Below are 10,930 nucleotides of genomic sequence, written 5' to 3'. Positions count from 1 at the left end.
CTTGAAGGCGAAATGACTAAAAGACTCTTAACTAGAAAAGGTCACAGGGCTAAAGAATCTCTAGAGCTGGTACATTCAGACCTTTGTGGTCTGATGAATGTTAAAGAAAGGGGAGGTTTTGAATATTTCATCACTTTTACTGATGATTATTCAAGATATAAGTATGTTTATTTAATGTAACATAAGTCTAAATCTTTTGAAAAGTTCAAAAAATTCAAGGTTGAAGTTGAAAATGCATTAAATAGAACTATTAAAACATTTTGATTCGATCGAGGTGGAGAGTTTATGGATCTGACATTCCAAAACTATTTGATAGAACATGGAATTGTATCCCAACTCTCAGCATCTGATATACCTCAGCAGAATGAAGTATCAGAAAGAAGAAATCGAACCTTGTTGGACATGTTTTGGTCTATGATGAGTTATGCTTCCTTACCTGACTCGTTTTGGGGTTATGCAGTAGAAACTATAATGTATATTTTGAACTGCGTTCCATCCAAAAGTGTTATGAAAACACCTTTGGAGTTATGGAATGGATGTAAAGCTAGTTTACATCATTTCAGAACTGAGGTTACCTAGCATATGTGCTTCAGCCAAATCCTAAGAAACTGGAATCTCGTTCAAAATTGTGCCTATTTGTAAGCTACCCCAAAGGGGCGAGAGGTGGTTTCTTCTTTGATCCTAAGGAAAATAAAGTATTTGTATCAAAAAATACTACTTTTCTGGAAGAATACCACATAAGGGAACACAAGCCCCATAGTAAAGTTGTGTTGAATGAACTTTCCAAAGAAACTACTGAACCTTCAACAAGAGTTGTTGAAGTTGGATCATCTAGTATGTCAAATCCACTTCAAGTGTTAAGGGAACCTCGACGTAGTGGGAGGGTTGCGAACTCACCTGTTCGTTATATGGGTTTAACGAAAATCCTAGCTATGGTAGCTGACAGAGATGTTAAGGATCCATTGTCTTATAAGAAGGCAATGAAGGATGTTGACAAAGATGAGTGGATCAAAGCTATGGATCTTGAAATGGAGTTGATGTACTTCAATTTAGTTTGGGATCTTATAGATCTATCTGATGGGGTTAAACCTATAGGTTGCAAATGGATTTACAAGAGAAAATGGGGTGCTGATGGGAAGGTGCAAACCTTCAAGGCTAGACTAGTGGCAAAGGGTTATACCTAAGTTGAGAGAGTCGACTATGAGGAGACTTTCTCACCTGTTGCCATGCTAAAGTCTATCCGAATCCTCATGCCCATTTCCTCATATTATGACTATGAGATTTTGAAAATCGACGTCAAGACTGCCTTTCTGAATGAAAATCTTGAGGACACCATTTATATGGAGTACCCCGAGAGATTCATAACCTAAGGTCAAGAGCAAAAGGATTGCAAGCTTAATTGATCCATTTATGAACTGAAGCAAGCCTCTCGATCTTGGAACATAAGGTTTGATACTGCGATCAAATCTTATGGCTTTGATCAAAATGTTGATGAGCCTTGTATATACAAGAGGATCATCAACAGTTCAGTAGCTTTCTTAGTGTTGTATGTAGATGATATCCTACTCATTGGGAATGATGTAGGTCTACTAACTGAAGTTAATAACTCGCTAGCGACCCAATTTTAAATGAAAGATTTAGGAGAGGCTCATTTAAATGAAAGATTTAGGAGAGGCTCATTTAAATAAAAGATTTAGGAGAGGCTCAGTTTGTTTTGGGAATTAAGATCTTTAGAGATCGAAAGAAGAAAATGCTAGCTTTTTTTCGAGTATTATACATTGACAAGATGCTTGTCAAGTATTTGATATAGAACTCTAAGAGAGGTTTGCTACCTTTTAGGCATGAAGTAACATTGTCTAAGGAACAATGTCTTAAGACACCTAAAGAGGTTGAGGAAATGAGATGGATCCCCTATGCATCGATTGTTGGCAGCTTGATGTATGCGATGTTATGTACTAGACCTAACATCTACTATACAGTGGGAATAGTCAGTAGATATCAGTCTAATCCAGGATATGATCACTGGACCGCCGTTTAGAATATCCTCAAGTATCTACGTAGAACAATGGACTACATGCTCGTGTATGGTTCTAAGGATCTGATGCTTACATGATACATGAACTTTGACATTCAGACTGATAAGAATTCTAGGAAATCCACATCAAGATCAGTGTTCACTCTCGACAAAGAAGCATTAGTCTGGAGAAGCACCAAGCAAGAGTGCATTGCTGACTCCACCATGGAGGTTGAATATGTAGCAGCTTATGAAGCTGCTAAGGAAGCTGTTTGGCTCAAGAAATTTCTTACTGATTTGTAAGTTGTTCCAGATATGTCAAAGTCTATCACACTTTATTGTGATAATAGTAGTATTATGGCTAATTCCTGAGAGCCTCTGAGTCACAAATGTGGGAAGCATATAGAGCAGAAGTATCATTTCATCCAAGAGATTGTGCATCAAGAAGATGTGATGGTCACGCAGATAGCTTCAAAGCACAACGTTGCTGATCCATTTACAAAGTCTCTCACGACTAAGGTGTTTAAGGGTTACCTGCAAAGTATGAGTCCATGGGACAGGCCATGTTAGGCTAAGAGAAGTGGGAGATTTGTACTAGGCGTGTTATGCACTAGTTTCTTGTTTGTGTACTATGTATTGATATGAATTTTACATTGTACACCCCAGTAGCTTTAGGTCAAATGGAAGATTGTTGGGGTCGATACCCTAAATCTCGTAGGGTCCTATGGTTTGTAATTGTAATGTACAAATATTTTATTTATGTAATAAAAAATGTGATGTTTTATTTCAAAAATTAGTTGCATTAATCACAAATCAATAAACTAACATCCAAGGTTATCTTTGTAGCTTAAACATGTATGTAGAGACATACAGGTGGATCATGTTTAAGTGATAACCTAAATGGTTTGTTATAGATGGATAAGGTTGGATATCTTATCCTGGTGGCACTACGAGTATGGCCCACTTCGTAAATGTTATAATTGTTGTAAATTGCTACAAATGATCTGATCCTGATCATTCATATGGAGACATGTGAGCGGAGATATTCTATACAAAGGAGTTTGTATAAGACCAGACCACGAAATATTTAGTCTCATTATATAAGGTTGTTCATAATAGATACTTTCATTTCACCAAGATGACCATAGGTAACATGACCTGAATCTTAAGTGAGTTGTGAACTCCTGCCTTGAAGGCGATCCTTTGATTTATATGGGTTAGAGTACCAGATCATCGACTCAACAAGTCTATCATTTTTTGGATTCGTCTAATTGGGGAGCTGGGAACACAACTACATAAGAACAAATTCACTCCTTCCCTAATGTTGAGGCAAGTAGATAAATTGTTCCCTTAAGGACTGATTTTGGGGCTTGAACAATGTGACACCACACGCTCTCATGGCCCTAGAGGGGTTTGGTCATAGTTGGAATATGATTTATTGTTCATTAGAGGGATCAATGGTACTTAAGGAGTTAGATGTAACTATAGGGGTAAATCGGTAATTTTGGCCTAGCTGTACTTACGAGCAATTTGTGAAGGGTCATCATACTGTTGATTGGTTATATCCAATAGCCACATAAATATATATGTAGTGCGAAGAGTGCAGTTGTCGGTCTTTAGTAGAGTGTCCGACAGTTAATGGATGGTGAATAATTTATTTAAAGAAGTTTAATTAATTATTCATGTACTCGAAGCTTCAACTACAGGTCCATGAGGTCCTCTCTGTAGATCAACGAGAATGAATGAAAATCAATTTTTGGATTAATCTGAATTATTCAAATTAATTGAGGGAATTAGTTATATGTCATATAATTAATTTAATCTAATTATATATGATATAATTACTATAATGTATTTGATACATTATAATATAAAGTTTATTTGAGAGGAAATAAATATTTGAATATGATTCAAATATTAACTATATGAATTTGATTCATATAATTAAATTTAATATAAATTAGATTTATATTAAATATCATTGGTGAGAAAATAAAAACTACAGGTTATATTGTATTTGATACAATATAGAATTTATAGGTTAGGTATTATATTTGATATAACATATAGTTTAATATACATATTATATGATAAGGTAGTTATCATATAAATATATATTGAATTGATTTATGAAAATAATTAATTTAATTCAATTTATTTTAAAAATCATTTTGGGAGGGAGTTGTAACTCCCTCCCCATTTTTTCTCTCTGAAAACGTAGTAGTGGGAAGAAAAAGAGAAGTTGTTGTTCTTCTTCTTAGTGTGGTTTTCACGAGAGAGAGACACAGAAAAGTTATGTGAGAATTGCTGAATATCATCTCTTCCTCTCAATACTCTCTTCCAAAATAGTTAGAGCCTGTAAAACTTCTGGATTCTCACTAGTGAATACAGAGGAAACTTTTGTGGTGGTGTCCTCATTGACAGTTAGAGGGTTCGAGATTGTTCGTGACAATTTTTGGAGAAGGAATCTCGTGAAGAAGAGTTCTTCAAGAGTAAGATTTCTTAATCCCTTTTACTTTCTGTTTTAAAGCATGCTCTAATTTTTCTTTTAAATACATAATTTGTATGTTCTTGAATTGAAATTTATGTTTTGTAAATTTTGGGTATTTGGTCCAATCTCATACTTCCACTCAAGGACCTTCAATGGATCCTTCATGAATAACATAAAGACTATCATGCACAAGAATAAGGAGGCATATGATTCAAAGAAAGCAGAAAATGCTAACTATGTCTCATATTACTGTATAAAAGGATTCACACTTGCATTCCAGGTATGTACTTTTGTTTCTGATTCAATTTAATATACAATCTGTGTGTTATGCATATGTAACAAAGCTCCCATATTGTAGGTTTGGGCTTACGAAATTTTATCCACATCAAGTAAGTTCATAGCCACCAAAGTCAGCAAGGTGCAATTCCTAGAATTCTTAGATGGACTTGTTTGCATGCTCCATCTTATAAATCATTGAGCAATAATACTTTTCAGCAAAAAAAAAAAGAAAAAAAAACTAAATAATCGATCTCTTAGTAAGTAATCTATCATAGTTTCATGCATTCTGATTTACTCATTTATTTATGTACAAACTATTGTTGTGTCAAGACTTGTACAATTGCAGATAATATAAGGTACAAGGAAGACTGGCTGGAAGGACTTGATGTGGTCCATGTTGATGGAGAAAGAATGATCGAGGGGTTGAACACTCCATCGATACCCGCGAGTCTTTTAGGGGCATGAAGGGCATGAACCCCATGTAGATCAGCCTGTAAACGAGCAACGTGCCTTAGAGCCAGAACCACGTAGGCCGGTTCAAACTAACCTTGAGAAGGTAAGAGGCCACGTGATGAATCCTCGAATAAGCAACAGAAGTCCTTAAGACATTGTCATTCCAAATCCAACAAGATTTATATAAATCTATGCGACCTAGTATATGAATCTCTACGATAGATTATTAAAATTTTCTTTTAGATGACTAGAACAATAGAGACATAGTTGAAATGAAGGCGAAAATGTGTAGATATGACCGACGAGCAGTGAACGACGTCGACGACGAAGGGAGACGTAAAGAAAAAACTAAGGGTAGTATTTGAATGGAAAGGGAAAAGACACTAAAAAATAGATGCTTCTTTGATTTTAAAAAGTAAGGGTATATCTGATATTTCACATGTGGAAAAGATCAGCTATTGAATGTTATTTGATGAAATTTTCCCATCTTTTTTCCCCATAATTGATTGATTATGATCTTGAAATCCCATATTTCGTTGAGCCTTTTCAATTCTTCCTTTTGATTTTAATTTCCATTTCTCTCATAAAGTTGAAGGGATCGGGATCGCTAAAATACTTTCTCCGATCTCTTTCAGCTCATCCTCATTGTCTCTCGGATTCGACCAATTCTCCTAAATTCCTGTTCAATTCGTCCCATTTCGATGTTTCTAGGGTTTACCCTTTGAATGTTAGTTCAATTTTCAAAATCCCTCTTTGTTTGTGCAAATTCTGGATTTGCAGCTTCGTCTATTCAGGTTTTTTCTTACGAAGATTGGGATCTTTCCGTTCTTTATCTCAATTTTCTCAGCAGCCAAACTGACGCTCAAGGTTTTTCTTTCCTCCAACTTAATAATTCGCCCCAGTTCTCAGGTTTTTGGTTTTTGTGATTATCGTTTATAGAAACCTACTAATTCTGCAGCTACTTCTCTTCTGAATTTTCAGATTTCTTGAAGGGTCTTTTGCGAAGATGATTAGTCTGTAATCTTCGGCGTTATTTTTCAAACCGGGCTGGCAATTAGACACAATGCGTCTGTTTCCGGTGAGATCTAGCCCGGATTTTACCGAGGACAAGGATCAGGGCGGCAGTGCTTTGCTATACCTTAATGTCTATGATCTTACTCCTATAAATAACTATCTCTATTGGTTTGGGCTCGGAATTTTTCATTCGGGTATTGAGGGTATGTCAATTATTTAGTTCTTTACAATAGAACCATTGTTGTGTTCTTCATTGTAGATTCATTATTATTATTATTATTATTTACTGGGAAGTTCTGTTTGCAATGGAGGCAAACTGGTTATCTTGAGATAAATATATGAAGCGTGGATAAGTAACTGGTATATCTTAGTTGCGTTGGATTGTGGGGGAGGCTGGAATTAGTTGAACTTGGAGATTTATTAGGGGCATATCTTTGAGCTCACCCATTATTTGAGGTAGGAACTAGTACCTGTATCTATGTTTTTCTGACTTGACTGATGGGATATAGGAGCATTCAGAGTCTGATCTATTGAACCTTCATGGGGTATTGGCACTTATCTGTGAGAAATATTGAGACTCCGTTTGGTAATCATTTGATTTTTGTTTTTGTTTTTGAAAATTAAGTCTATTTCATCTAATTTTTTATAATGATTTGCAACTTTCTTAACTACAATTATTGAATTCTTAGCCAAATTCCAAAAACAAAAACAACTTTTTGAAAGCTACTTTTTTTAGTTCTCAAAATTTGTTCTGGTTTCTCAAACCGTCAGTGAAAAGTAGATAATAAAGAAAGAAATTTGGAGGTGGTAGTTGTGCCATAGGCTTTATTTTCAAAAACAAAAACAAAAAACAAAATGTTACCAAACAGATCTGAGCTTTTGCTTGACATATGTTAATGAATGGACAGAGGAAAGTGTTTGTTAAGTTAATTAGGAATATGAAAGTTGAGGATGAGATATTCCATGGGACTTTCACAAATGTAAGTGAGAATACCATTGTTTGACAGTGGTTCTGTAGGAAATCAATTCTTCTTAAGCTTCTTGTGTAACAGATTTTGCCATGTTTCTGTTGAGGATGTGTTCATGCTAGTGAATTGTTCCTTATATTGATGTTTATATTCAATTGATCATTTCATGCTTGCTCATTGTGTCAGTCAGTTTTTTTATGAGAAACTTCCAATCATAATTTCATTGTTATTGTGAAATTACAAAAGGGCAAACATGCCAAAGAGATTACATGATGCTATCCATTTATGCAATAAGGGATGTAAGATTGTAATCACAAAAAAACTGGGTAAGTTCACACCAAAACAGAGAGGTGTACAATATATGGTCAAAGAATTGTGTAAATTCAGTCAGTCGTGACATAATGAGTACAACTAGAAGCCATTTGAGTAACTACACATTCCTCGAGTTTTGTTCATTGTATAATAATTAGAAGATAGTTTTTTTAAGGGGAGAAAAAAATGGAGAACCTGTATGAGTTGTTCCTATCATGATTGACTGTAGACAAACCAGTAAGCTGATGTTATCTTTCCGTTCAATAGGATAAATGATTAGTTCATGATATTTCTACCGAAAAGATTTGACAGGCTTTGTGTATGTGGGGGACAAAATCCTTTGGTCACGTTTAGGTCATGATCACCAGCAGCTTCATAGTAACATAATTGTCAATGTATGCATTTTATCCTGGCATAAAATTGTTCTTACTTGATTTGATACTCAGTTCATGGTATGGAGTATGGCTTTGGAGCACATGAATATCCTACAAGTGGGGTTTTCGAGGTAGAGCCAAAAAGTTGCCCTGGATTTATTTTCAGAAGGTCAGTGTTATTGGGAAGCACTGATTTGTCTCGTGCAGAATTTCGATCATTCATGGAGCACCTTTCTTCAGAGTACCACGGTGACACATATCATTTGATTGCCAAAAATTGCAACCATTTTACAGAAGAAGTTAGCATGCGACTAACTGGGAAGCCCATTCCTGGATGGGTGAATAGACTTGCCCGATTAGGTAAGAAATCGCCTTCCACAGCATTCAATTTTGCGTCGCGCTACAAGGCTTAAGTTGTTAGTTGGATAACAGTGTGTATTGCAGTACCTTCAAAATCTCCTCAACATGTTTCTCCTAGATATCATATTATAACCAAGTTCTATATTTTCTTAAGCCACCTCATACTGTAAATCTAGGTTTAAATGTATGTCTTTAAAGTTTTCACTAAACTTTCATTTCTGATCTTTACATCTTTCACTGCTCTACTTTGGTCCATTTAATTAACATGTACCATACTGTTACCTCTCTAGAAATGTTTAAAATTTTGGGTTGAATAAGAAATGTATGAAGATTCAATATAAAATGGCATTTTTTATGGTGTAAACTTCGATAAAACACGTAAAAAAATATGTGTTTAAAATGAATAATTTCTAGTTTTGTTCGGTATATGGCTCAACCCTGTGCGATTTTAGGATTCTCTTTTATTTGGTTTCCATCTTAGATTGATATTGTCGGCTACCTGACTACACATATAGACTAATAGATACGTAATCACTTTGATTTGTACTCGCATATATTACTGATGAACAGGGAAAATAGTTCTTTTACGCGATCTGATTTTAACACTAACGTCAATTCCTCTAGAAGTATTTGTGATCCATTAGCTTCTTGTGTAGAAAGGCGTTTTGCAGAGCACCAACTACTATATATTCTTTTTGAATTTTGCTGAGGGTTCTTTATGCTTGAATAGTTCTTTCACCTGATCATACTGTTGTTTGGAGCTTCAGGTTCATTCTGCAATTGTCTTCTTCCAGAAAGCATTCAGATTTCAGCAGTGAGACACCTTCCAGATCATCCAGCATATTCTGGTGTGTTTCTCAACATTTTCTAATGGGTGTGAATATTTATGCATTCTTCACTTTAGGAGTGATTTCCTTTTGGCGTTTCAATGACTTAAGGAAACTATCTATCATGACAAAGCATCTGTTTGTTTGAGATTAACTCACCGTAGTTTTACTTGAATTTACATGTGAAATGAACATATTGGTGATGGAAATGGGATTACACAAACATTAAGCATGCTCTGTATTTCTCTTAAGGTTTACATTTGTTCTTGTCGTCTTATTCCCTGTGATCTGACATGACATAATGCAGATGACGACGATGGGTCGGAATCTCTTGCATCTTCTACATCAGCTAGGAGCGAAGAGGAGTCAGATCATCATTTACTGATGAGTCCCAATGGCGATGTAGCATTTTTAAAAGAGAAATCAGTGAAGCTAGCTAGAGAACCTGTTTAATTCATATGTTCTTTGGTTTCAACTTCTTTGCCTTAAATCAATTTATTGTTTGTATTTGTGAAATGTAGTATTGAATGTATCATTTGATCAGGCCAAAATACTTGAGATCCTAACATTTTAAGTGATATGATGATAATAGCTTAGAGATCTATGCTGTGAGTATCATTTGGAAAATGTTAAGGTGAAAAAATATAGCACCAAAGTTATTGAAACTGTTATCATATATGTAAAATATCTGCAGATTTCAGCACCAAGTTTGTACGCTACTCTTATTACATGAACTTTTAATCACACATTACTGTCACGGGACGACTTGTGACATAGTGGCTAACATCGTTATTAGTATGATACTACTAAGGTCATGTTTATCAATTCGTAATGAAAATTGGTATAATCATAATGGAATTTTATTGATGGATCAATCATATTGAACCACAATCGCAAATGTAATTTGATTGTTTTTTTATCAAATTTTCTTAGAATTATGAACTTCGTTACATTTATTGGTATTGTTACATTTATCTTTACCTTTTGAGGGTAAAATCATAACGGTAACAGTAATGGTAATAGCAAAAATATTAAAAATTTCTATTTTTGCTTTGAAACAATAACAATAATGGTAACAGTAACGTTAATGTTATGATGTTATGACGTAATTTTCATACGTAATTAGATTGAACATGCCTTACTCATTGATCGGTTTGTGTTTTTTATTTATAGATTTGGAAGAGGGTCCCATGTGTCAATATAGATGCAAAACAAAGTAAAACACTAAATGTAATCAAATGAGACTCACTTTTCACATTATCATTAATTTATTACGTTTTAACTTGAATAAATGTGGCCGATTTGACAACAATATAAAGGGTGAATTGACATTTTCATTATATCATTGAAAAATCCACGAAATATAGAAAATAAGCAATAATTTTTCTCCCAAAAATATCCATCATAATCGACATTTTTTTTTTCCCTCTATTTCAATCTACATTCACATAAAACCAAGACCTCAACATTTTGAAATTCATATTTCGGTCATTGCCAATCACTTCACCTCTAAAAAGAGATGATATCTTTTTAAGCCCTTTATATATAATCATTTGATTTTTAAATTTTTGTTTTTAAAAACTGTGCTTATTTTCTTACAATGTCTTTATCATATAGTTTTCATATTTCCTAATTAAACATTTGTATTCTTAATAAAATTTTGAAAACAAAAACAAAAATCAATTTTTTTAAGTTTTCAAAACTTTGTTTATTTTTTCAAAGCACTCCAAGAAAATTACAAAGTAAGAAAATCAATACGTGGTTGGAGGAGTGTATATAAGTTTAATTTTTTTAAAACAAATAAAATTTTACTAAATATTTAAAAACTCATTTTGAGG

At 34.2% G+C, this 10,930-nt stretch overlaps 1 protein-coding gene across 1 annotated transcript; it reads left to right on the top strand.

The window, feature by feature from the left end:
• The first annotated feature begins 5,678 nt into the window (after window positions 1-5,678).
• Window positions 5,679-9,694, top strand: LOC120067862 (deSI-like protein At4g17486). Its single transcript, XM_039019469.2, has 5 exons — window positions 5,679-6,104; window positions 6,219-6,454; window positions 7,978-8,265; window positions 9,033-9,113; window positions 9,400-9,694. The coding sequence occupies exons 2-5, from the start codon at window positions 6,301-6,303 to the stop codon at window positions 9,543-9,545; spliced, it is 669 nt and encodes a 222-aa protein (XP_038875397.1). The 5' UTR covers window positions 5,679-6,104; window positions 6,219-6,300; the 3' UTR covers window positions 9,546-9,694.
• The last annotated feature ends 1,236 nt before the right edge of the window (window positions 9,695-10,930 follow it).

Source organism: Benincasa hispida, chromosome 12 (genome assembly GCF_027475165.1).
Source record: "Benincasa hispida cultivar pf3 chromosome 12, pf3_genome.v1.1, whole genome shotgun sequence".
Classification (NCBI taxonomy): Eukaryota; Viridiplantae; Streptophyta; class Magnoliopsida; order Cucurbitales; family Cucurbitaceae; genus Benincasa; species Benincasa hispida.
Note: the sequence above shows the minus strand (reverse complement) of the source record. Positions and strands in the feature narration are given on the sequence as shown.

Bases quoted from the DNA above. Each gene is read 5' to 3' on its own strand.
- LOC120067862 (XM_039019469.2), top strand. From the start codon at position 6,301: ATGCGTCTGTTTCCGGTGAGATCTAGCCCGGATTTTACCGAGGACAAG. The intron at 8,266-9,032 runs GTAAGAAATCGC...TTGGAGCTTCAG, and splicing joins GAATAGACTTGCCCGATTAG to GTTCATTCTGCAATTGTCTT. The intron at 9,114-9,399 runs GTGTGTTTCTCA...GACATAATGCAG, and splicing joins AGATCATCCAGCATATTCTG to ATGACGACGATGGGTCGGAA.